This window comes from Hemiscyllium ocellatum, chromosome 43, assembly GCF_020745735.1.
Source record: "Hemiscyllium ocellatum isolate sHemOce1 chromosome 43, sHemOce1.pat.X.cur, whole genome shotgun sequence".
NCBI classification, from domain to species: domain Eukaryota; kingdom Metazoa; phylum Chordata; class Chondrichthyes; order Orectolobiformes; family Hemiscylliidae; genus Hemiscyllium; species Hemiscyllium ocellatum.
Window position 1 is genome coordinate 13,507,490 of NC_083443.1, and position 27,191 is coordinate 13,534,680.

Below are 27,191 nucleotides of genomic sequence, written 5' to 3' on the forward strand. Positions count from 1 at the left end.
GTGGTGCCTCACTGACGGGCTGGGGGAAGGCGGACAGGAAAGGGGGGGGATACAGGGCAGGATTTTATTTTTTTATATTTTTGGTTAAGCCGCCGAACATCATCATTATATTTTTTAAAATTTCTTACACCACCTCCCCTTCACTTTTTTTTTGTTGCATTTTGTGCTTGTGTAGGGAAGGAAGGAAGGTGAGAGCACGGTTTTGCTTTCGAGATGTCTGCGACTTGTCAGCAAAGTGAATGCCGAGTGATCCCCACCAGGAGAGTTGCCCTGAACGATGCAACGCAGCTACCTCATGACTACTGCACTACCCCAGGGGGGACCCTGTTCTCCACCACTCCCGGAGGTAAGACAAATCTGGACGCACCCCACCCCGGAAAGTCTGCAACCCTTCCCTTGTGGCTGTGTTGGAGGGGGTTTTTTGTGTGTGTGTGTGCATTCATTGCAACGAACAAGTATTTGAAAATGCTGTCGGCCTGCTGCTCTGCACGGGCTGGGGTATTGCCTCCTTCTGCAAACAAAGTGGGGAGAGCTTTAACCCTGTTTGCAATACAACGAAACCCCCCCCCCCCAATATCCCCGGGCTGCAGTATTTTGCATTAAAATTCGTCCCGTTCCGGTGGGTGTCCGCTCGCATTGCTCCATTTTTTTTGTAGTTGTAGGCCAGCTGAGAAGCTCGAATATCTCGTGTTACCCACAGAGCGGGGTTAACTTTTTCTATTTTAACAATTGTCCACACGCACGGATGTATTTTTGCAAAAAAAAAGCGCCGCGATGGGGTCGAGTCGAAGTGAAAATGTGTGAGGATAACTTGCAGTGAATTGGTGAAAGGTACACACACACACACACACACACACACACAAAAGCAGGACTTTTAAATGGGGTCTTCGCTACAATTTCAGTTCAGATGTTTTCAAATTTTCTCCTGGTCGAGAGTGCTCTCTGTGAGTTGATTTTTTAATTCTGATTTGCAATGTCCAGGCACTTATAAAGGCATTGCTAGTTGATTTAATTTCTTTTTTGGAGGTGGAGGAGGGGAAGCTGGATGTTAAAACATTATTTCCCCCCCCCTCTCTCTCTGGGTTGGAGTTCATGTTTGAGACTCGTCATTTGCGTCACGTTATTTCCACTGACAGTAGCGCCCGCCCCCTCTTTCCTTCTAATTCCCTCCTATCCCGGTCATGGCTATTTAATCGGAAGTTTTGCCTGCTTGTTGGATTGTTCTTACACCCCCACCCCCGTCTCCATTTTCTGCCTCTTTTGGAGGCCTGAGGGTGGCCCTGATTACAAGAAGGAAATCTACAGGCTGCAGCCAAACCAGAATAGCAAAACAGAAAATAAAGTCAAGGCAGAAGCAACTTGAGCCCTCCCCATGTGTTTAGGAATAGACTTTGCACATATATATAGCAGCTTGGTACCCTGAAATGTTGTTCAGTCGATGCAGTATTACATTTGAGTAAAAGCTGCAGATGCTGTAAATCAGAAACCAGAACAGAAAATGCTGGAAAAGCTCAGCATGTCTGCCCACCTTTTCTGTTTTGATTTTACATGTTGAGTAGTCTGTTGTGACAGGAACACTTCTACGTTTTTAATTTGTTTGTGGGACATGAGTGGCCATGACAAGACCAGTGTTTGTTGCCCTTTCTGAAATTGCTGTCTGGGAAATAAGTCAACATGAGGCGGCACGGTGGCACAGTGGTTAGCACTGCTGCCTCACAGCGCCAGAAACCCGGGTTCAATTCCCACCTCAGGTGACTGACTGTGTGGAGTTTGCACATTCTCCCCGTGTCTGCGTGGGTTTCCTCCGGGTGCTCCGGTTTCCTCCCACAATCCAAAGATGTGCAGGTCAGGTGAATTGGCATTGCTAAATTGCCCATAGTGTTAGGTAAGTGCCAAATGTAGGGGTATGGGTGGGTTTCGCTTCGGCGGGTCGGTGTGGACTTGTTGGGCCGAAGGGCCTGTTTCCACATTGTAAGTAATCTAATATTACTGTGAATCTGGAATCACACATAGGCCAGACAAGGTAAGGATAGCAGATTTATTTCCCTAAAGGAGGTCGATGAACCAGATGGATGTTTACAACAATCAATGATAGCTTCAAGGTTTCCAATTTAAAAAGTTTCCAATTCCAGATTGCTCTTAAAATGGAGTTTAAATTTAACTGGCTGCCGTGGGATTTGAATCTGTATTGGGTTGGGCCTCTGAATTACAGGTCCAGCTTCAATACTGCTCTGCCATCAACACACCAGTTGCCATAAACAATAATGTGATAATGACCAGAGGATTTCTGATACAAGTGTTGGCCAGAGCTTCCCAGCTCTCTGATGTAGTGTTTATGGGATTCTGTTACACTTAGCTGAAAACAAAACTATGCTTCTGTCAGTGCTGGGTGCCCTCAGCAGTGCAATGGAGTGTTTGTCAGCTGAGTTTTAGTCTGTTGGGGCTTGACCCTGTGACCATATGACCAAAGAGGCAAAAGCCAAGGCTGATGGCTGTTATCAGTGTTGGTAAAACACTCCAAGGTACACTCATAAAGCCCAGCATATTCAGTAAGCTGCCTCATGGTCAGTGTGCCTTTGAGAGATGCTACTGACTACTCTGTGGAGACACTGCTGTGGGACTGGGGTGGACAAAGTCAGAAATCACATGACACCAGGTTGTGGTTCAACAAGCTTATTTAAAATCACAAGCTTTCAGTGCGGTACAAAGTTAAAAATCACACAGCACCAGGTTATAGTCCAACAGGTTTATTTGGAAGCACTAGCTTTTGGAGCACTGCTCCTTCATCAGATGGTTGTGGAGAATGAGATTGTAAGACACAGAAGTTTATTGCTATAAACTCTGTCTTACAATCTTCTTCTCCACAGCCACCTGATGAAGAAGTGGCGCACCGAAAGCTAGTGTGCTTCCAATTAAACCTGCTGGACTATAACCTGGTGCTGTGTGATCTTTTCACTTTGTCCATCCCAGTCCAACACCAGCATCTCCAAATCATTTCAGAGTTGTGGCTTCTTCATCAGGTGAGGTGGTTTAGACTCTGGTATCACTGACATGAACTGTTATCACTGTGATGTGGAGGTGTTGTCACTGTGTTATCACTGTATCATAGTTCATTACCTGAAGGTATAAAGATCTCATACTCCATTTTACCTTGTATCACTTGATGTACGACACTCTACTAGAAACATGCTCCTCTGTAACCTAGAATATTTATACCACCCAAGACACTTGTTTGCATGTAATCTTTAGTTATAAAAAATGGCTGTTGTACTCTACAGTGTCCAAGCCAGGTTTCTGATCTGACAGAAGGTAATGTGAGCATTACCACATAAAGTAAAACATTATGTTGGAGACAAGCTCTGTTGCACTGTGTATTTCTTTCCAAATGCGGAGAGTTTGGCTGGGATAACGGATCGACGCGTAGGAATGTATCAGTTATGATGATCTGAATTCCAGACACTGGGAAAGCTGTGCAAGAGTGAGAATTCTGTGAGCCCTGGAGCAGGAGTTTAGGAATTCCTCAAAGAAGATGGACACAAACAACCAAGGATTAGAGTATTGCAGTTAACACCTGTCTCAGGCCAATCTGAAACTCCCAAGTTCAGGACAGGCAGATGGAAGCTCAGGATTGGGAATTCTCCTTTAAAAAGCTTTGACCTAAACATGGACAAAAGATCTAAATCCTGAGGGAGACCGACCTGCATTTGACCAAACAAGGCATTAATAAACCCCAGCAAAACTAGTGTCGGTGGGAATTGAGGAAAAACTTCTCCACTGGGTTGGAGTCAGAACCAGCACAAAGGAAGATGGCTGGAGTTGTTGAACATATCTCTGCAGACTTTCCTCAGGAAGGAGGCCTAGGCCCAACTGTCTTTAGCTGCTTTAATCAGTGACCTTCCCTCCATCGTAAGGTCAGAAATAGGGATGTGTTCATTGATGTTTGCATAACGTTCACCACCATTTGTGACTCCTCAGGTACTGAAGCGGTGAACAAGACCTGGAGAATATCCGGGCTTTGGCTGTCAAATGACAAGTATTATTTGTGCCAGAGAAATGTCAGGCAGTGACCATCTCCAACAAGAGTAAAGCGTGCCATAGCCCCTTGAATTTGAATGACATTACCACGTCACTTAAAGACTCACTATCAACATCCTGAGCGTTAGCATTGACCAGAAACTGAACCAAACGAGTCACATAAAATTTTGTAGCTGCAAGAGCAGTTTTTCTAATTACTTACCTACAGTGCGGAAACAGGCCCTTCAGCCCAACACGTTCACACCGACCCACCGAAGCGCAACCCAACCAGATCCATTCCACTACATTTACCCCTTCACCTAACACTATGGGCAATTTAGCATAGCCAATTCACCTAAACTGTGGGAGGAAACCCACGCAGACACGGGGAGAATGTGCAAACTCCACACAGTCAGTCGCCTTAGGCAAGAATTGAACCCGGGTCTCTGGCGCTGTGAGGCAGCAGTGCTAACCACTGTGCCACCGGGCCGCAGGTCAGAGGCTAGGAATTCTGAGGCAAATAACTCGTGTCTGCAAGGCACAAGTCGGGAGCACGAGAGCAGCACCAATAATTGATAAGCCGAACAAAGCTGGCAGCTTTATTGACACTCCTTCCCCCTCTTTCAACATTCACTTCCCTTCACTACTGACACACAGTAGCAGTATTGTCTACAAGATGCACTGCAGAAATTCACCAAGGCACATCCAACAGCACTTTCCAGATCTGAGACCTCTACCATCCAGAAGGGTGAGGGCATTGGAATCCCCCCTCTCCCCAAAGCCTCTCACCAGTCTGACTTGGAAAGGTACCACTATTAACTCCTGCAACTCCCTCTGTAACAGCATGGTGGGTGTACCTACAACTTCAGGACTGCAGCATTTCAAGAATGCAACTCCCCACCACCAGGCAGTTTGACAGGGACAATTAATGCTGGCCTAACCAGCCATGTACACGTCCCATGTACAAAAAACAAAATCCATTTCCTTGCGCTGGAAGAGACCGATGTCTTAACCAGTTTCCAGTTTCCAAAACCAAACCAGTCACACTCAAAACATCACAGCTCTTTGACCCTCTTCACCACGCTATATCCTGCCTTGATTACCATTACTTTCTGTGTGAGAGTCAGTTACATGGCACAGTGGCTCAGTGGTTAGCACTGCTGCCTCACAGCGCCAGTGACCCGGGTTCATTTCCAACCTCGGGCGACTGCCTGTGTGGAGTTTGCACATTCTCCCTGTATCTATGTGGGTTCCTCCGTGTGCTCCAGATTCCCCTCTCAATCCAAAGATGTTCAGGTTAGGTGAATTGGTCATGCTAAGTTGTCCATAGTGTTCAGGGATGTGTAGATTAGGTACATTAGTCAGGTGTAAATAAAGGAATAATAGGGTATGGGAATGGGTCTGGGTGGGTTACTCTTCCGAGGATCAGTGTGGACTTGTTGGGTCAAAAGGCCTTTTTCCGTACTGTAGGGATTCTAGGATTTATTAAAAGAAACATTTTGTACAACCTCAACATAACATCACAACTCCTATACTCAAAGGTCTGAGCAATGAAGGCAAACATGCTAAACGTCTTGTTAACCACCCTATCTATATGTGATGGAAACTTCAAATAATTATCTCCATTCTAGCTACGATCTACAGACGAACCTTTACCATCCCAGTTTGTGGCTGCTGCCACTTTCACAACTCTCTCTGTCTTTGCTTCAACATGTCGAATGTTGAAATGTTCACCCACTCCCTTGTTACTGTCAGAGTCTTCTCTGCTCTACAGCCTGCCATTCAAGTCTTCACTCTCTGTAAATACTAGACCATCCCAAAACTCTGCCAGTATCTTGACTTGTACCCAGTCCTGTCCGCGCATATCACCTATGTACTCACTGACTTATACTGCTGTACACGGGCTCTTTAAGAATGCTCATCATATATGGTCAAACCCCCTTTGCAGCTTTGCTACTCTCTATTTCTAACCTCTTCTGTACTACAACTTCTGAGAACTCTGCATTTCACTAAATCTGACTTTGTATCTTCATCTATCATTTGTAGCTGGGCCACTATTTGTTAAGCTCCCAACCATCCTCCCTGAACCTCTTTCTCTTCCTTGAACCATCTTAAGTCACCTGTTTGAATACCTCCTACTGTGCTCACTGTTGTGAACTTGCCTTTGGATGTTTTGCCATGTGCTACATAACTACAGGCTATTGTCAATCGCAGTGTAGATATTTGTAGATAACCCACCTTTGGAGCAGGTGGGACTTGAATCTGGACCTCCTGGCCCAGAGGCAGGGATGTTACCACTGCGACACAACAGCTAGATTAGATTAGATTACTTACAGTGTGGAAACAGGCCCTTCGGTCCAACAAGTCCACACTGACCCGCCGAAGCGCAACCCACCCATACCCCTACATTTACCCCTTACCTAACACTACGAGCAATTTAGCATGGCCAATTCGCCTGACCCACACATTTTTGGACTGTGGGAGGAAACTGGAGCACCCGGAGGAAACCCACACACACGGGGAGAACGTGCAAACTCCACACAGTCAGTCGCCTGAGTCGGGAATTGAACCCGGGTCTCAGGCGCTGTGAGGCAGCAGTGCTAACCACTGTGCCACTGCTTTTCTCATGCACAATATATTCAGTAGTGAAGCAACATGGCCTAGCTGCTAAGTAAACCCAAACCCTTGGTCTGTTGTGGTCTAATTGAGCAGGGAGCATTGCAAATTGTAAAAACCTCCAATTTAATCCCATTCTGTCCTGGTGCATCAGAGATAAACAGCGCCAAACCAGGCCCTTCAGTGAAACCGTAATCCCAATTATACTGGTCCCACCTGTCTGTACTTAGCCATATCCCTCCAATTATTTCCTATTCATGTACTTATCCAAATGTCTTTTAAATATGCCTATATCCACCACTTCCTCTGGAAGTTCATTCCACACGTGAAACACTCTTGGTCAGAAAAAAAAAGGTGCCACCCCCCCCCCCCCCCAAGTCTTTGAATCATACAAATTGAAGGCCAGGATTGAAGACCATCAATCAGCTTTTTTCAATCAAGTTAGTCAGACACAATTTCCCATGCACAAAGCCACACTGACTATCCCTAATCAGTCCTTCCCTTTCCAAATACAAACATACACCTCGTGGAACAGGGGTGTCAAATGCCTGGGTCCCCTTGGGAAGGTGTCCTTTCTGACACCCCTCTACTCCACCACCTTCCAACAATCTGATACCAAAAATATCTAATTCCAGTAAAACCTTGTGTTCTTCTTGCAAATTGCTGAATATTAGTAGTTTCAGCTTGATGTTGGTATGTTTGTACCAGGGCTATGCGCTAGTACTACCAGTGATATGTGTTCATAACTAACTACACTGTTCAAGATATCCAGCAAATAGAGTAAAAAGTGAGGTCTGCAGATGCTGGAGATCACAGTTGAAAATGTGTTGCTGGTTAAAGCACAGCAGGTTAGGCAGCATCCAAGGAACAGGAAATTCGACGTTTCGGGCCAGAGCCCTTCATCAGGAAATAGAGTAAGTCTGCCAAATGTTACATCATTCTAGGAAGAATGTGGAACATCTACATAGAAATCAGGGGTGACACACATTTGTCAGAGATACTTGGAAACCCAGTGGTAGGATAACCTCAGACACCCAGATCAGCTCTGAGACCATGTCTGTAGTGCTGTGTACATTTACTGTAGATTCCGTATTTCGGACAGTACATTGTTAAATGAGAAGCAATTCAGAGAAGGTACGCTTGACCAGTTGCTGGGATGTGGGGATTATCACGTGAGGAAAGGTTGGTTAGGCTCAGCCAATTGGGGTGGCGTGGGGGCTCAGTGGTTAGCACTGCTGCCTCACAGCCTCAAGGACCTGGGTTTGAATACACCCTTAGGCGTCTGTTTGGAGTTTGCATGTTCTCCCTGTGTCTGCGTGGGCTTCCTCTGGGTGCTCCACTTTCCTCCCACAATCCAAGGATGTGCAGGTTAGGTGAATTGGCCAAGCCCCATAGTGTTCAGGGATGTGTAGGTTAGTTGCATTAGTCAGGGGTAAATGTAGGACAATAGGGTAGGGGAATGGGTCTGGGTGGTTAACTCTTCTGCGGGTCGTTGTGGACTTGTTGAGCCGAAAGGCCTGTTTCCACACTGTAGGGTTTCTATGATTACACTCATTGAAGTTTTGAAGAACGTGAGATGATTTTATTGAAAGAGATAAGATCCTGAGGGGACTTGTCTAGATGAGTGTTGAGAGAATGATTCCCCCACATCGGACATACTAGAACAGTTTAAGGGGTCTCCCGTTCAAGATCAGGAGAAATGTTTTCTGAGGGTCGTGAGTCTATCCCGAGTGTGGAGGAGGCAAAGTTATTGAATATTTTAAGGCAGAAACAGGTAGACTCTTCATAAGCCGAGGTTTCAAAGGGGCTGACAGGAAAATGGCGTTGAGGCCATACTCAGATGAACCATGAACATGATGTGTATTTTATATTACTGACCAAATCCATGCAACTGCCTTCTCTAACTGTTCCTGTTAGGGTAAAAGGCAAGGCTGGTACGTTTATGGAATGCTGGATGACTACTTGAGGTTTTGGACCAGAAAAAGAAGGAAGCATATGTCAGGTATAGACAGTAGAGATCTAATGAATCCTTAGAAGAGCATAAAGGTAGTAGGAGTCTACTTAAGAGGGAAATCAGGAGGGCCAAAAAAAAGGGACATGAGATAGCTTTGGCAAATAGGATTAAGGAGAATCCAAAGGGATTCTACAAATATGTTAAGGACAAAAGGGTAACTAGGGAGAGAAAAGGGCCCCTCAAAGATCAACAAGGCAGCTTATATGTGGAACTGCAGAAGATGAGGAAGATACTAAATGCATATTTTGCATCAGTGTTGCCTGTGGATAATATATGTGGGGAAATAGATATCTTGAAAAACGGCCAAATTACAGAAGAGGACATCCCGGATGTCTTAAAAGTGGATAAATCCCAAGTACCTGATCAGATATACCCTAGAACTCTGTGGGAAGCTAGGGAAGTGATTGCTGGGTCCCTTGCTAAGATATTTGTATCATCGGTAGTTGCAGGTAGGGACTAGAGGTTGGCTAATATGGTGCCACTGTTAAGAAAGGTGGTAAGGAAAAGCCAGGGAACTATAGACCGGTGAGCCTGACAATGGTGGTGGGCAAGTTGTTGGAGGAAATTCTGAGGGACAGGATTTATATGTATTTGGAAAGGCAAGGACTGATTAGGGATAGTCAGGTGTGGCTTTGTGCATGGGAAATTGTGTCTGCCTAACTTGATTGAATTTTTTTGAAGTAAGAGGTTTGATGAGGGCTCAGCGATGGACATGATCTATGTGGACCTCAGTTTGACAAGGTTCCTTGTGCTAGACTGGTTACCAAGGTTAGACCTCTTGGAATACAAGGAGAACTAGCCATTTGGATACAGAGCTGGCTTGGAGGTAAAAGACAGAGGGTGGTAGTGGAGGGTTACTTTTCAGACTGGAGGTCTGTGACCAATGGTGTGCCACAAGGATTGTTGCTGGGTCCATCGCTTTCGTCATATAAGCGATTTGGATATACGAGGTGTAGATAGTAAGTTTGCAGATGACAAACTGCAGTTTGCAAATTGGAGTTACAGTGCACAGTAAAGAAGGTTACCTATAGATGCTGCATAGATACCTATAAAATCCCAATAGAACTAGACAGAGTAAGCACAGGAAGATTGTTCTGATGACTAGGAACTCCAGAACCAAGGGTCTTGGTCTCAGGATGGAGAGCAGGCCATTTAGGACTGAGATGAGGAGAAATCTTTTCATCCAGAGAGTGGTGAGCCTGTTGAGTTCACTACCACAGAATATGGTTGAGGCCAAATCATTGAACATTTTCAAGAAAGCATTAGATATGGTTCTTGGAGCTAAAGGGATCAAAGAATGTGGGGAGAAAGTGGGAGCAGGAGACTAAGTTAGATGATCAGCATGATTGAATTGTATAGGAGAGCAGGCTCAAAGGGCCGAATGGCCTACTCCTGCTCTTGGTTTCTGTTGCTGTGTTTATGTTTTAATATTCATTGTGTCCTTTGCTGTCAGGTACATGTTTTCATTGTGAAGGATTGACAGGACGGTGGTGTCAGTGAGATGGAGAGCAGGGGATGGTATCCTACTCTGTCTCGGGGGGTTAATAGTTGATAGGTCTCACAAGTTCATTTCGACACATAGGCACGTCAGCACACTGACTAAAAAATAACCAAGTGAGGGGCTGCAGTAGCCCCCCCCCCCCCGTGATCTTCTGGGAGTTGCAACCATGTGAAGCTTGCTCCAGGCCCCTCCGTAAGGAGCCGGTGGCACATCTGCAAGCTCCCCAAGTTGTAAAACAGGGGACTCTCTAAAAATAAAAATACTGAGTTTGTTTTTAAAGCAATGGCTGTGTACTCTAGAGGACTGGGAACTAATAATCAAGAGCAGTCTGTAGAACGAGAAAGTGCTGTTAGCTTCTTTGGGAGAGAAGAGAATTGCAATTTATTGGAGCGACTGAGCCTGTGGCACTGGTTTAATCTTGTGTTCATGTCTACTTAAATTATACTGCATTATGGGATTGCCATCTTGAGGAACAATAGCAAGTTAGATTAGTGTTTCCTGGGGATCATTCTGTGCCCCAGTGCTCTATGTTACACACAGAGTTTCTATATATGCAGTAGAATGACATAAGACACGTGTGTGTGTGTGTGTGTAGAGGTGGTGTTTGATATAATTTAGGGTTTGACCCTGCAGCATCCTGGAGAGATTTCTCCAGCCGTAGCATTTTCCATGCAAGGGAGTAAATTGACATGAAGTGAAAACTGTAGTGCTAGATTCAGACAGTCATTGGCACCACAGGAGACCATTCGAGTTTATACTGGCTCTCCACAGAGCAATCCAGTCAGTTCCACTCGCCCAGTCCTCTCAATCCCCATTATTCTGCAGATTTACTTTGCATTTGTCCAATTTCCTTTTGCGAGTTCCAGGTCATTACTGCTTGCTGTGTTTAGAAAGTACTCTCTTCCACTTAACTGGGCTCATTTCCAAATGCCTTGTTGGGCTTTCTACAAACTGCTTGGAAAATAAAGCTTCTGGATGCAATTGAAGAATTTTGCTTCCTCCCTACTTCTTTACATGAAAACTGTCTCACGCTTGGAATCTTCGGTCTGTGCCCCTTTGTGCATCTAGAACCAGGGGAAAAAGTCTCAGAATAAAAGGCAAACCGTTTAGGACTGAGGAGGAGGAATATCTTTACTCAGACCGGCTGAATCTTTGGAATTCTCTTTCCCAGATGATGTGGAAGCTCAGTAGTTTAGTCAGTTGGAGTTGGAGATTGATAGATTTCTAGTTACCAGACAACAAGGAATATGGGGATAAACTATAGACTTTTACAGCACAGAAAGTGTTGTATTGTGTTGGCCAACAAAGATCTGACTACACTGATCCTATTTTCCAGCTTTTCGTCCATACCCTGGAGGCTACAGCAATACAAGTGAATAACTAAACACTGCTCAAGTTCTGAGAGTTTCTGCTGGTGTTTCAGGCAGTATGTTGTAGACACACATCCATCCTGTCAGTGAAAAACTTTCTCCTCCACTCTCTTAGCCTTCTAACTGAAGTCGATGCCCCAGTTGTTGATGTCTCTACAAATGGAAAACATGCCTTCCTATCCACTGTCGAGAGTGTGGTGCTGGAAAAGCACAGAAGGTCAGGCAGCATCCGAGGAGCAGGCAAAGCGACGTTTCGGACATAAGCCCATCATCAGGAATGAGGTTTATGAGCCGGGGTGCTGAGAGAAGGGCTGGGGAGAAGGTAACTGGGAATGCAATAGGTTGGTGAAGGATGGGGAGAAGGCGATAGGTCAGAGAGGAGGGTGGAGCGTATAGATCGAAAAGAGGGTGGTGTCGAGTCGGAAGCTTGGGACTGGGATAAGGTGGGGGGAACGGAAATTAGGAAACCGGTGAAATCCACATTAATGCCGAGTGGTTGCAGGGTCCCGAGGCAGAAGATGAGGTGTTCTTCCTCCAGGCGTCGAGTGGTTAGCGTTTGGCGATGGAGGAGAGACCTAGGACCTGCGTGTCCTTGGTGGAGTGGGAGGGGGAGTTGAAGTGTTCAGCCATGGGGCCATGGTTACTATCCACTGTTCCTGATATTCTGATATAACTCTATCTGGTCCCCTTTCAACCTTCCCTGCTCCAAGGGAAATAACCCCAGACTTTCCTTAAAGCTCAGACCCTGGGGTCCAGGCAGCAAACGGGTAAATCTCCTCTTCAATCTCTCTCTCTCTCGTGCAGTCACAATGTGGTGACTGGATCTGCACACAATATACCCTCTAGTTGTGGCTTAACCAGCATTTTACACAGTTCCAGCATAATCTTCCTGGTCTTGTATTCTCTGCCTCTGCTAATAAAGGCTGGTGTCCCACGTGCATTCTTAGCTACTTATGTACCTGCTCTGCTACTGTCAGGATCTGTGGGTAAGCACATCACAGTCCCCCGGTCTTCAGTGCTTTACAGAGACCTACCATTCATAGTGTGATACCTTGTCATGCTAGCCCTTCTCAAGTATATTACCTTTGACCAGTCTGGGTTTAATTCCATTTGTCACTGCTCATTCCCCAAATCTTCTGAAGTTTACAGCTACCCTCCCCACTATTTACCACCTGACAAATTTCATGTCATTCATGAAATTCTTGATGATATTCCCCAGGTTTTAAGTCCAAATCATTTCAAACTGCAAAGGCCCCAGCACTGAGCCCTGTGGAGTCCCAACTTGATCGAGATTTTCAGTCACAGAAACTTCCCCCTCCCATCACCCTCTGCTTCCTGCCTCTCGGCCAATTTTGGAACCAACATTGCACTTTCTCTTGGATTCCATCGGCTCTTACTTTCTTGACCAGTCTGCCATGTGGGGCCTGGTCCAAAGCCTCACTGAAGTCTGCATCAAATGCACAACCCTCGTGAACCCCTCCCTTGGTTCCCTCCTCAAAAACGTCAAATCAAATTTGTCAAAACACCTTCCTTTAACAAATCCATGTAGATTATCCTTGATAATCTGTGTGTCCCCAAGTGCAGATATATTCTGTCCCTCCGAATTTCTCATTATCAAGGTTAGAGTGTCAGTTAATTTCCTGGTGCATTTTCCTTCCTTTTAAAAAGAAGTAGCGGGATAATGTTAAGAGTCCTCACCCATTGGTACAGAGGAGTTGAAAATTGCAGCCGGTGCCTCTGACGTCTCCTCTCTCACCCCCTTCAAAAACCTGGTATGCATCTCCAGGCTGTGGATGTCTCCATATTGAAGGCTGCTGAATTCACTAGTACCTACTCCCACACCCTGCCCCCTGACATCAAAGGTTCTTGGTCCTAGCCTTTGTCTCTATGGAAACATATGTGCTATGTATTCTCGCTGTCTCACCTCGAATACTACCCACTGTTCTACCACCATTTTTAATTAGCTTCTCCAGTCTACTTAGGTCGAGTTGTATCTAAACAAAATTATCCTTCCTTCAGTTGCGAGCCTTTATTCCTGGCCCATCTTCTTCCTTTTCCATGACAATCCTAAATCTAACTGAGTTATGGTCACTATCTCAAATACTCTCCAACTAATCTGCCTTCCACCTGTCTGGGCTCATTTCCAAGTATTAGGTACAGAACTGCCCACTCCCATGGGCTTTCTAAAAACTGGTTGAAAAAAACTTCTACAATTTAAGAGTTTTCCTCTCTCTTTACCTTTGGGCTGCACGGTGGCTCAGCGGTTAGCACTGCTGCCTTACAGCGCCAGGGTCGTGGGTTCGATTCCAGCCTGTGTGGAGTTTGCACACTCTCCCCGTGTCTGCGAGGGTTTCCTCTGGGTGCTCCGGTTTCCTCCCACAATCCAAAGCTGTGCAGGTTAGGTGAAATGCCGTGCTCAATTGCCCATAGTCTAGAGGGTAGAGGGAATGGGTCTGAGTGGGTTACTCTTCAGAGGGTCGGTGTGGACTTGTTGGGCCAAAGGGCCTGTTTCCACACTGTAGGGATTCGAATTCTAATTTGAACCCACTCCTGTGAGGATGTTGATTGCTTTCCTGTTCAGACGTAAGCTGTCCAAACTACCCCCTTTCCACCTGTCTGGGCTCATTTCCAAGTATTAGGTCCAGAACTGCCCGCTCCCATGGGCTCTCTGGTTGATGGTAGGATTTCAATTCCATTTTTTTAAAAAATCTAATAATGGCCATAAAACAGCTGTTGATCGTCTGAAAACCTAATACCTGGTCTGGCCTACATGTGACTCCAGACCTGCAACAATGTGGCTGACTCTTAACTGCCCTGTGGCCAATTAGAGATGGACAATAAATGCTGGCCTAACCAGTGACGCCCTCGCCCTGTGAGTGAACAAGAAATAATTAAGGAGCGTTGAAGGACAGATGAATCTGATACCTTGACGAAGTAAAACAGAAGGTTAATGAAGGGTTTTGTTTAAATTTATCCATGGGAATTGGATGTTGCTAGCCTGGCTTTTTATTACCCATTCCCAGTTGCTCTGGAATAGGTGATAGTGAGTTACCACCTTTGAACTGCTGCACTCCATCCAATGTGAATGTGCCCACTGTTCTCTTAGCGAGGGAGCTGCAGGGACTTGACCCAGCCACAGTGAATGAATGACTTGTGTCCAAGTCAGGATGGTGAATGATTGGAGGGCAACTTGCACTTGGTGGTGCAGTGTATCTGCTGGCCTTGTCCTCATTGAGAGTTTGGGAGGGGTTGTTGTTAATGGATTGTTAAAGTGCATCCTGTAGATGGTGCATACTGCTGCAACTATGCATTGCTGGTAGAGGGAGTGAATGTTGAAGGTGGTGGATAATTGTTTTTCAGACTGTAGAGTGGTAGACAGTGGTGTTCCCTCACAGTCAGTGCTGGGATTACTGCTTTAGTTGCTACATATAAATGATCTGTAAATTGAAATACGGGGTAAAATTTTGAAATTTGCAGTTAATACCAGTTTGGGGCTGGCTTCAGGGCCTGCCTCCTTTCTGTACCTGTAGTGGACAGCAGACTTGTATAGCACTGTTAACATCATGAAACATCACGGTACTTTACGAGCATTGAGGTGTTATTAGGTAAGATGACCAAATATAGAGGTAGGTTTTAAGGAGTGGCAAAAAGGAGGGAAAACAATAGGTGCAGAATCTCTGAGCTTGCTAGCTGATAGGACTCCCCAGTGGTCGAGCAGTTTAAAACTGGGAGTTGGTTAAGAGGGCAGATAGGGAGAGATAAAGATCTTTGTGTGTGTGGGGCTACAGGAGACTGACTTACTGCCCCTGATTTTGAAAGGGAAATTGATTCTAATGAAAGCCGAAAGAACTGCGGATGCTGATCTATAAAACTTATCATTGAAAGGAGTGTGTATGTGTGAACTTTTAAGATTCTTGTGCGTTTTGGTGGGAAGGTAACAATATAAAGCAGTGTGTGTGTGAATGGTTAATGATTATTATGGGTGTTTTACTGCTTTGGTTACTGAGTGGCAGTGAATGTTTGTTTGAAAATATCAAATCTGGATTACTTGTATCATGAGACTAGAGGCACTAAAATTACTGCATGTGCCTTGACAGGTGTCACTGTAGCCTTGCCTGTGACTGATGAGCAATTTTTCTATTGAACACTGCTGCTGTAGTTAACCAGAGAGGTTAGGCCTTAGGCTAAGGAGTGAACGAAATGCAGGTCACTGGGCGAGGCTGCTGAAAACAAGGTGTGAGTTGTGGAATCTTAGCCACTCAAATCATTATGTCTGTATGAGCCCTTCTGACTGGTTAGTATGTTTGTCCTGTGAAGTCCTGACAAACTTTCCCAATTTTCTTTGGAAAGCTCCTTCACCTTCTGACTCTCAGTATTTTAGATCGCACAAAGCCCCTGATTTGAAGAATTTACTATATTTCCCATCTCCCTCTGCTTCACAGGTTTGTGACCTTAAATCCGTGTCCTCCGGTTCCAAAGTGCACCTCAATGGAAATTGCTCTCTGCCTAAGTATCCTTTCCAAACCCCTGCACATAACTCTGCTCAGCCCCAAGGAGCTCACTGCAGTTTCTCGTAGCCTTTTCAAGTTCCAAATGCCACGGCACCTGTGACCAATTAGGACAGAAACAGCAGGTATTTGGGAACACCACGGCCTGCATGTTCCCCTCCAAGCCAGTCACCATTCTGACTTGGAAATACGTCACTATTCCTTCATTGTCATTGGGACAAAATTGGCGACATGATGTTCCAGTGGTAAACACAGCTGCCTCACAGCGCCAGGGACCCGGGTTTGATTCCAGCCTCGGGCAACTATCTGTCTGTGTGGAATTTGTATGTTCTCCCCGTGTCTGAGAGTTTCCTTCGGGTGCTCTGGTTTCCTCCCACAGTCTAAAGTGGTGCAGGTTTGGGTGGATTGGCCATGCTAAATTGCCCATGGTGTTCAGGAATGTGCAGGCTAGGTGGGTTAACCATGGGAGATGCAGGGTTACAGGGATAGGATAGGGGTGTAGGTCTGGATGGGATGCTCTCTTTGGAGAGTCAGTGTGGGCTTGATGGGCCGAATACCCTGTTTCCACATCATAGGCATTCTATGATTCTATCCCCTTTCTGCCCCTCACTTCCCATTTCTAGGCAGTGGTCTAACTCTGATTCCCAATTCCATTCCCCAGGCTGGGTGGATTAGCCATGGGGGATATAGAGTTACAAGGATAGTGAGGGGGGGGGGGGGGAGGTTTGGATGGAGTACTCTTCTGAGGATTGGTGTGGACTCGATGGGCTGAATGGTCTGCTTCCACTTGAGGGATTCTATGAAAATACTGAAATTTATTAACTGCATTGTAGGTGACCATACACCAGATGGACTGCAGTGGTTCACAAAAGCTGTGCTCACCACCACCTTCCATAGGGCAGTTAGGCCTAACATCCCTTCAAAGAACAGGAAATACTAAGTCTCACAGCACTGGCATATGGCTACTCTGTGGGTTCTCTAAGTCCTTGATTTTGTTTTCCAAAAGGATGAATAAGCAATGCCTGATCTCATTAGGCTTATTAAAGTTGGTGATCGTGTTGAAGCACATGAAATCCTGAGGAAACTTGACAGACTGGATGCTGAAAGGACATTTCCCATTGTGCAAGAAGCTGCAACAGATTCAAAATAAAGGATCTCCCATTTAAGACAAATCCAAGAATTTCCTTGGAATGCCTTAGGTCATGGAATTCTTTTGTTTTTAACATGTCAGTAGATTCTTGTGAAGAAGAGTTATTGGTTACTAAGGATGTGCTGGGAATACGGAATTGAAGACATAAGCAAATTGATTATTATCTTAATGGCAGATCGGGCATGAGGGGCCAAATGGCCTCCTCCTCTTTAATTCATGCATTTGTATGTTTTTGAAACGTCATGATTTGTTGTTGATGTAATAGATGTGCTGCCCTAAAACACACGAGGGGATGGGAAACCGGTTTAGACCTCCCTGTGTGAATTTAATTTGGTATAATCCTCCTGTGATGTTTGTTTAATTCCTTTCAGGAACCCGGATAATTTACGATCGGAAGTTTCTGATGGAGTGTCGCCATTCCCCAGTTGCCAAGACCCCTCCCCGTTATCTCCCGCACATCCCAGGTGTGACCACGCCTGGCACTGCCGATGATGCCAAGGTAGAAGCGAATGACTCTGGCCACTGTGCTGATAACAACAACCGCGAGAGGAAGGCAGCTGCTGGTGAGATTAAATGATATTTAAGAATGACTGTAGTTAAATCTGATTTTAATCGTAATATTTATGAAGCAGAAATGATGAGTGATGCCAAGAGCCAGTATGGATTAACAGCATCCAGGTGCAGTTAACACAGTTACTCATCTGTATAACTATACTCATAATTACTGCATTTGCTTTTCATCATTTGGTAATATAGAATGACAGTATTGCTGGAAAAAGCACTAATTTTGTCAAAGCTGTTCGCTTTGCTCTTGTCAGGATAAATTGGCAAGAAATACCAACGTAAAGGGAAAACAGCATTTCTATTGTGTGAGAAAAGAGTACTGATTGGTTGACAAATGGACTGTGATTAGTAGAGGTGCAGCCTTGGAGAATGTGCCAGTTCATTATGATTGACAGTTAATTGCCACATTTGGTTTCAGTAACTCTGGTCAAGACATTGTCCTGAAAAATGAATCTGAGCGTGGCTGTCACCTGTTTTGTGAGGTTGAAACAGATGCAATGTATGTACAATTTATTTATATCTGCAAAGAACAAGGGCCTGTGTATGAATACAGGTAGTTTCCAACACAGGCAAGTATGCGACGCTGCAATTCCAACTGAATCCGAAATTGCTTCAGTCTAATTCTTTTGGATGCATTTGTAAAATTGTCGTATTGTCAAATCCTACTGAATGTCAGGTGCTATCATGAGAGTTTTGCAAGTAAGCCCGGTCAGTTCCCAAAAATTGCTAGTTCCCAAAAGTAGCACAGATCAAACTCTTTGCACTCCTATATTGTGTCTCTAGTCTGATTGCAAGCTCTCCTTTTGTCTTAACTCCTGCCCATTTTACTAAAGCATGTCTCCTTTTCCATAACCTCCCCCAGGTTCGCTCCCTACTTGGACAACTCCTCTTGGACCATGAATGTTTTCTCTTGACTTGAGAAATCTCCGCACCACTAGGATTTCAACACTCTTTTTCCTTGTTGGTAATAATTGGAGGTTATGGGCCTAGTACCATTTCAACCAGACAGGACTAAACTTACACTTATTCCGATTTATCCACCAAACCACTAATATACGGAAAGGTTGTGAGAGTAAGAGTAGGCCATTCGGCTCCCTGAGCCTGCTGTTCCATTCACTGAGATGGTGGGTGATTTGATTATGGCCTCGCCTCCCTTTTTTTTCTGTTTCCTAACCTCGTAATCTTTGTCTGTCAAAACTGTGTCCAACTCAGTGTTGAATGACCTGGCTTCCACTCCTATCTGTGGTAGAGAATTCCAAAGACTAAAGGCTGTGTGAGGGAAGAAATTCCTCCTCCTCCCCATCTTGAATGTAAGAAACTCCTGATTAGATTCCCTACAGTGTGGAAACAGGCCCTTCGGCTCAACAAGTCCACACTGACCCTCTGAAGAGTAACCCACCCAGATCCATTTCCCTCTGACTAATGCACCTAACACTATGGGCAATTTAGCATGGCCAATCCACCTGACCTGCATATCTTTGGACTGTGGGAGGAAACCGGAGTACCCAGAGGAAACCCACGCAAACAATTGCCCAAGGCTGGAATCGAACCTCGGTTCCTGGTGCTGTGAGGCAGCAGTGCTAACCACTTAGCCACCGTGCCGCCCTAAATCTTTAAACTGTGTGTCCTGAATTGTTAGAGATTCTCTCATCCCTCCCCCATTGTGAAGCAGGTGTCCTTTCAGAATCCGTCCCTCAAGCTCCCCACCTTCCCAAAATGTGGTAGAACCAATGTGTTGAAAATCTGTATTTGAAAAGGAGAAAATCCAACTTCCATTCAGAAAGTTTGAAGCCTGGTCATTAGCCCCAAGTGTAGCAGTCACTAAGGAAGGTGGAAAGTCAGTATGGACCAGGGTGGATTCATTGATAGAACTATTCTAATGTAAGTAGAATAATCTAACTTTTTTTAGCAAAGTTATGGAGTGATGGTGTAACTTTTTTATTTCCCCTTTGCTCATTCCTTCTAAATAAGTAAATAACAATATAGCTGAAATAAACTCCTGTGGAATTTTCTGCTTAGGCAATCTTTCCAGCTTCACGTCTTTCTCCAGTGTTCCAGCTCCTCTCCAACTCTTAACTCCCTCTGCCTTCCGAATTCCTCTGTCTTGCTTCTTATCTATCCTTCAAACTCACTCGTTTGGATCCAATCTTCATTCATTTGTTCAAACCGTTGTCCTGAGTGCCCTTTATTACACAGGGTAAATCACCTTCAACTACCAGCTATGTTTCAGGGTATTAGATACCAGCATGTGAGTTCTGCGAAGCAGTAACTAAACCAGCCCATCAACCCTGCTTCATCATTTAATAGTATTATGGCTGATTTGAATGTCACCTCAACCACACTATCCCGCTGAACGCTGATCCCCTGTCACTCCCTTGTCAGTCAAACTCTTTAAACAGTAAACTTTTAGTACAGCCACAGCTGTATAAAGGAGGGCAGTTTTATGAAGTTACCATCACCCCCCCCACCCATGTACATTATATGTATTTTCCAAACAGTATCTATTTTGTACCTGGGGGTAAGAGCACAAATTGGCCTCAGCTTGTAGAAGCGAGAGAGCAGTTAAAAATCACATAACACCAGGTTATAGTTCAACAGGTTTATTTGGGAGTACTAGGTTTCGGAGTGCTGCTCTCTCATCAAGTAACTGTGGAACAGGATAACACTTTCAAATAAACCTGTTAGACTATAACCTGGTGTTGTGTGATTTTTAACTTTGTCCACCCCAGTCCAACACCGACTCCTCCACATCATCTCTATCAGAAGGTTATGGGCTCAAGATTTAGAGACTGAAGCACAGTTGAAATAGTGTTATACTGAGTTTCTACTGTACTGCCTTCCAGATACAACATTAAACCTGACCTTTAATTCAGCTCCTCAGGTGAATATTGATGATTCCCCTGAAGAAGAGCAAAGGAGTTCTGCACAGTAATCTGGCCGATTTCTCTTTTCAATCCTTCAACCAGCATCAGAAGCAAAATACTTCAGATGCTGAAAACTGAAATAAGCGAAGAGCATCGAAATAGGAAGCGAAACGTGAACCTTTTTTCTGGCTGCTGCCAGATATGCTGAGTATTTCTATCAAGTTCTGTTTTGTCATCAAAGCAGGATTGTCTGGATGTTTATCTCATCCAGGAGCAGCGCTGCTGCCTCACATCAACAGGGACCCGGGTTTGATTCCAGCCTCGGGCAACTGCGTGTGTGGAGTTTGCACATTCTCCCCGTGTCTATGTGGGTTTCCTCCTGATGTTCCAGTTTCCTCCCACTATCCAAAGATGTCCAAATTAGGTGGATTAGTAGCAAGTGTAGGATTACAGGAATAGGGTGAGGGGTCTGGGTGGGATGTTCTTTGGAGGGTCGGTGTAGACTCGATGGCCGAATGGCCTCATTCCGCACTGCAGGGATTCTGTAATTCTATGTTTGCGATATCTTGCTCTACCAATGTCAAAAGAGAAGCTTGGATGTAAATGCCCCAATGCTCTCTGCGGCTGGTTGGTTGTAATGGCAGAGGATGGACTGTGTACAGTGATCCTTTGGCACTACCAGTTTGGTTCCATGGCAAGTACTGTTTTTGTTACATCTGTGAACTAACGCACAGGGGGTGACTGAGAGATGTGACAGCTAATGTTGGTACATGTGGGTTTGGCATGAGGCTTGAACCCAATCACCATCTGAACCAGAGGAGGGGCCTGACATTTCTTGCATCAATACCTGCACTAGTGACTATGCCATCCGTAATTAATTAGCCGTGAGCTGGTGTAGAATGTCCTGAGGATGTGCAAGTTACTACGTAAATGCAAAATTCAATTCCTCAAACTCTCAGTAAGGTGTGTGTCTAAACTTAGTCAAGGTCCATTAAGCCTATAATGTGGGCCTGGGCCCCACTATTACTGGGTAAGTATTGCACTGAAAGAGCTTTTGAATTTATATAGCGCCTTTTGTGACCAAAGTGGTTTACACCCAATTAATCACTTACTTTCTTTTAAAAGTGCAGGCGCTGTTTTAAAGTGGGGAACCAATATGCCGCATAGCCATTTTCCACAAACAGAAACAGAATAAATTGTTTGTTTTTTAGCGATCAAAGGATATAGAGATGACGTGGGAAATTGACATTGAGTTGGATGATTGGCCATGATGTGGCAGGTTTGATGGGCTGAATGGCCTACCCCTTTGCCTCTGTTTGGTAACGTTGGTTGACAGTTAAATGCTGGTCGACACACTGGGAAAGCTTCCTTTGCTCTACTTTGAAATAGTCCCAAGAACAGAGGTGACGGAGGCTTAATGCCTTAACCGAAAGGTATCCATGCCTCTTGGCAACATATTCACTCAGTGCTTCACAGGAATGCCAACCTAGATGTTTGTGCTGGAGTAGGACTTGAACTTTCAACCTTCTGGCAAGAGTGCCACCAGTGGAGCCAAGGTTGTAGTTTTGTAGCAGTGCACACCACAGTTGTGAGATTTATCCCTTTTTCTTGTTTTAAGTTTAAGCTGCCCTTCTTACCTTTCCTCCTCAGCTCGTTAAGGCACCAGAATATTGACCCGTAACTCTCTCTCTCTGTCTCTCTTTCTAGGGGATGATGCTCAGTTTGAGATGGATATCTAAGTTCTCCGTGTGCTGACTCCACTTCTCGGCGTTTTGACCTGGCCTGCGATTCTGAACACCTGAGGCCTCTGCAGTGACACACAAGCTCCCCTGAAATCTGCCAAAAACAAAAGTTAAAACCAATAAGTTTAACCTGTGGCCAAATAATTAATTCTGCAACATTCACACTTTGGCCGCATGACGGTGAATCATGTTTTTCTTTTGCAAACCAGACAAGTTGGTCCCAATTTTCTGCTAAATTCTTGGAAATAATGAAGAGGGGTGGGATGGGATAGAAAGAAAGACCTTTTGCTTTGGGAGAAAGGTGAAAGTTTTTTTTGTCAAAGAACAAACGAGAATTCTTTATTTTAAGCAATTTGTACACAAAGCCATATCGAAGCAGTTCCCTAACACAGCAAGACCTGAGAGCTGAGAATAATATTTCACTTTTAAAATTTGAGCTTTGCAAAGGGGTTTGGTACAAAGCCATGATGTTGTTCTCAGTTGTGGGGAAGACTGTTGTTCCGAGTTCTACACACCCCTGCAGCAAGAGCTCCTTGCTTAATTATTTGAATTATAATCCATTGAGCTCCTAAGCTTTGTTTTGTTTTAGGCTAAATATTCCCCAGGTTTTTATTTTAAAGCAATTCACAAAAGCATCGCCTCCTTTAATGTTCTGGCTGCTTTGTCCCAATGCTCTTTGCATTCAGGATGGGACACACACTGCATGCGCTTTAGTTCTGTAATGGGTGACTATGCTGGACTTGGAAAGCTGTGTGTTACTGAGTGTCTCAGCCCCGAATTAGCAGGAGTGAGGTGTATGTGCTTGGCAAAGTCCACAGTTAACAACAGATGACACTGCCAACTGTGAGCTATTGTCTTTCTACAGCCGCCACCAATCGGTTGTTACGATTTGCAAACCTTTGTTTATTGTTAGATGAAAACGAATGGACCTATCTTGTTATTTATTTACTGAACTTGGTAGTTGCTTGAATTGGGATTGCTTTCTATGTACTGCCAGCCTAAGGCCAGGTCCAAGGTGCATGTGGAGATTGCAGTATTTCTTCTTTACTTGCTTCATCCACCCCCCCCCCCCCCCCCCCCCCCCCCCCCCCCCCCCCCCCCCCAACACCAAAAATAAAAGGATTTTTGTGTAACGTTTTTCCACACTTGAGCGTTTTGGGTTGGTGAGGTTTAGTGTTTATGAATTTTACAAGTTAGGATTATTCACAGCCAGCGATCCGAAGCCTGGTCCTGGAGAGCAGCTTCCAAAGGTCAGGAGACTAACTTTGGAAGGTGAAATTCCACCTTGGCATTGCCTGCACTGGGCTGCTAGACTTCAGTGATTTTTGCTTTTAAGCACTTTTTTTGATTTTAAAATAAAGGCAGCAGGAAAAAGTGCAACAGACCATTAGTGATGGCAAGCAGCAGATGGGTTAGCTCTTAAAATGGATTTACTCTGGTTTAGAACTTTGATCTTGGGACAGAGCACAGAAACATTGAATGTTCCTGTGTATCAGTTGTCCATCTAAGTTTACCATGTATGCAGTTCCTTATTCCTTTTTTTTCCAAAGTGGCACATTCTTTCTAAAAGTATGTGAATGTGGCTTTAATAATGGTTTGTGGGAGAAAGTTCCACTGTTTCTTCTTAACTGGTGAGCTTTCAGCCTTCCTCTCTCTCTCTCTGTTTATCCTTCACTGCCAGTGTTTCTATCAGTTTCTGTGTGTTTTGTCAGCTCCAGCATGTAGTTTTTCTATCTTTTTAAAAAAAAATCCCAAAGATTGCAGACGTTGGAAATCAGAAACAAAATCAGAAATTTCTGGAGAAACTCCAGCAGGTCTGGCAGCATCTGTGGAGAGAAAGTAGAGTTAATGTTTCAGGTCCAGTGACCCTTCCTCAGAACAGTTCTGAAGAAGGAGAACTGGACCTGAAGTGTCTCGTTTTTCCAAGAGTTTCTGATATTGTTTGTCGTTTTTCTCTGAATGGTGAGGGTGGTGGGGAGTCTCATTGCTAGAACTTAATAAAAATTTATAAAATCAACTGCTCGGGTGGTTTGAGATGGGATCAACTAAACTGGCCAACAAAACAATCAAGTTGTGTGGTAAATTGTTTTATTTTTTAGCAAGTATAATTTTGGTCAATCAGTTGTGTTTTTCTCCTTTACCAGTGGAAGGGATCCTGGAACCGTGACTTTTCTGATTGTCCTGGCATAGAAATGGAGTTTGCTGCCATTTTTGTACAGCAGCCTTTTCTCTGTTGAGGCTTTCAACCATCATTCTGGGCCATGTTCAAACAGTGTTTACACCATAACCTTAGTAGGTATTAACCGATGGTGATGTGTGCACACACCTCCAAACCATCCAGCTCTTGCTTGGTGATTTTTTTTTTTAAAAACCAGTTGGGGTTTACTTCCCCCTCCTGTCATGCCCTGTGAGTTCAGGGCATCATGCCAGTGTTAGTGCCCCTACTGCCTCCTTGGCTCAGTTTGGCAAATGTGACATTATGCCTGGGGTCTTTGCACAGTGTCACATGAGACAGAGCGGAGCTTCCTCCTGTGTACTAATCCTGTTGCCCTTCCTCCTAAATGATAGCGGTCATCATGTGGGGTGGGTATTGATGCTGGTCTGCCCTGTGTGTAGATCTGCCCCAATGCCGTCAAGGTCATCACTGCCATGGGTGAGTCTGCACTCACTGGTGCTCCCCTTATAAAGTCCAGAAGGTGTCTGGGAGAGAATTTTCTATTCTGAACCCAATCCTCTGCCTCTCCTAGCATTCGCTGTTTACTGCCTGTAAGTGAAAAGTCTACCTACTCTCATCTCAGTGTACACCGGGACTACTCTGAGAAGCTAATGCCAGCCGATACTGAACGTCCACTGTGCACTGCAACGTTGCTCTTGTGTTTATATCATTTATCAGCTGATTAAACTGGTTCCTTTCCTTTCTGCCATACAGCTCCATTAAGGCAGTTATTGTGTTGCCGGCCTTCAGTGCTCCCTCCCCATCTCCCCACTTCGCCTCCCATTCCTCAATAGTGAACATCGGTCTTAAAGCTGGAGTAGGCCATTCAGCCCCACAGGTGTGCTGCACTGATCACAGCTGATCATCATTGGGGTAACGACCCCTCATTCCTGTGTGCCTCTTCTTCCCCCTCCCAGTAGCTCCCTGAGTCCCTTGATCATCAAAAAGCCCTCTAACTCAGTCTTGAATAAATTTAATAACTCAGTTCCCCCCATCTCTGTTGAAAAGAATGCCCCAGATTGATGATGCTCTGAGAGAAGAAATGTTTTCTCCTCTATGTCTCAGAAAGGGTGATATCTTATTTTTGAACTCTGTCCCATAGTTCTGGTCTCCGTCAGAAGAGGAAACATCCTTTCTCCATCCACCCTGTCCGCCATTGCTGAAGATCTCTTTCACTGAGAGAGTCTCATTCTTCTGAACACCAGTGGGGAATAGGTCCAACACTTCTCCAGAAGATAAACCCCAATGTCTCAGTTTTTCAAGCAGGCCAGACTAGGAAGGCTCCCAATGTAATTGCTGCTGGTGTTAGCTGTCTTCAGCTGGCATTCTGACTGTTGGACCTTGGTAGATAGCATTAGTATTCTTGAACTTGTGACAGTGAGCTGTATCACAACTTCCTCGTTCCTCATCACTGATCCTGAGAATGTGAAGGATGAGCGGGATGGGATGCTGGTATACCGTGATCCTTTCATGGGCAAGCCAATGATCAGCGTCTTGGGTTTGGATACTGAAGGTCTTGAGAAAACGTTGCCTGTGTATGTGCTGCCATTCTTCAGATATCAAGGGCAGAACTGTAGCAGTTCCACCTTTTGTACCAATGATAGATCCCAGTGAATAGCAGCCTGCGCACTCCAGTAGCCCATAGTTTTAACATAATCAGGAAGACTCCTGTTATATGATGGCAGGAATAGCTCAGGCAAGTAGGGAGGGACAACAAGATTGATCTGGTACAATGGGTGGGGGATGGGGGGGGGGGGGGGGAGGAGGAATGTGTCCAGGGAGTCCGCCTGTTCCCTGCCACACTGTCTCAGTTGTAGTCTCTAATTACGTGAAATCTGAGCCACTGGTAAAGCAGAAACTTGGGCTTAATCTTCTTAGACTTTGGCCTGCTCCAGGAAATGAGTCTACTTGGCAAACTCGTATTCAGAGTGGGGCCTTGGGTTGCCGACTCCAGGAAGACACGTTCCCGGAGATCATATCACATGACCTCCCCTTCCATTCCTAACAGAACGGACCAGGTTGAAAAACAAAGCTTTTTCCCATAATGAATGGAAATTTAAAAAGAAAGTAATGTTTTCATTCCCCTGGGATATTCACAACACTTCCCATACTTTGAATTCCTTAGTCAATTGGTGGCACCTCCATTGCCCTGACACACCCTCATTTTGCCCCCCACTCTTCATTAAATCACATCCGTTGGCAGACTATGTACGGTTGGATGTTGTTGTATGTTGGTACTACATGGATTTATCACCGATGGCAAAAAAAACTTTCTTTGTATGGAATAATGTTTCCAAAAACAATAAACTTTATCCTTTTATATTGTGTTCAGAGCTGGAGTGCAGTCTCTCGTGATTTTCAAATAGTTTTGGGAGCCGTTTGCACATTTTAAAAGCATCGAATTGTTTGGAAGTAGGGCAGTACAGAATCGTCAGCTCAAATTGCAGAATTGTTATAGCACCAACTAGTTGAGGCCATTCAGCCTGCAGTATCTCTGCAAGCTCTCTGAGCAATTTTCATAATGACGTTCCCTGCCTCATTGTAGGCCTACGTTCTTTCTTTTATTAATAACAATATAATTTCCCCCTTTGCACCCTGACTTGAATCTTCTTCCACCCCACACTCTGTCAGCA

General features: G+C 44.9%; 1 protein-coding gene across 1 annotated transcript; it reads left to right on the forward strand.

The window, feature by feature from the left end:
* eif4ebp2 (eukaryotic translation initiation factor 4E binding protein 2) lies at positions 1 to 26,889 on the forward strand. The gene is made up of 3 exons (XM_060853980.1): positions 1 to 346; positions 17,545 to 17,736; positions 22,309 to 26,889. The coding sequence occupies exons 1-3, from the start codon at positions 214 to 216 to the stop codon at positions 22,338 to 22,340; spliced, it is 357 nt and encodes a 118-aa protein (XP_060709963.1). The 5' UTR covers positions 1 to 213; the 3' UTR covers positions 22,341 to 26,889.
* The last annotated feature ends 302 nt before the right edge of the window (positions 26,890 to 27,191 follow it).

Bases quoted from the DNA above. Each gene is read 5' to 3' on its own strand.
- eif4ebp2 (XM_060853980.1), top strand. From the start codon at position 214: ATGTCTGCGACTTGTCAGCAAAGTGAATGCCGAGTGATCCCCACCAGG. The intron at 347-17,544 runs GTAAGACAAATC...AATTCCTTTCAG, and splicing joins GTTCTCCACCACTCCCGGAG to GAACCCGGATAATTTACGAT. The intron at 17,737-22,308 runs GTGAGATTAAAT...CTCTCTTTCTAG, and splicing joins CGAGAGGAAGGCAGCTGCTG to GGGATGATGCTCAGTTTGAG.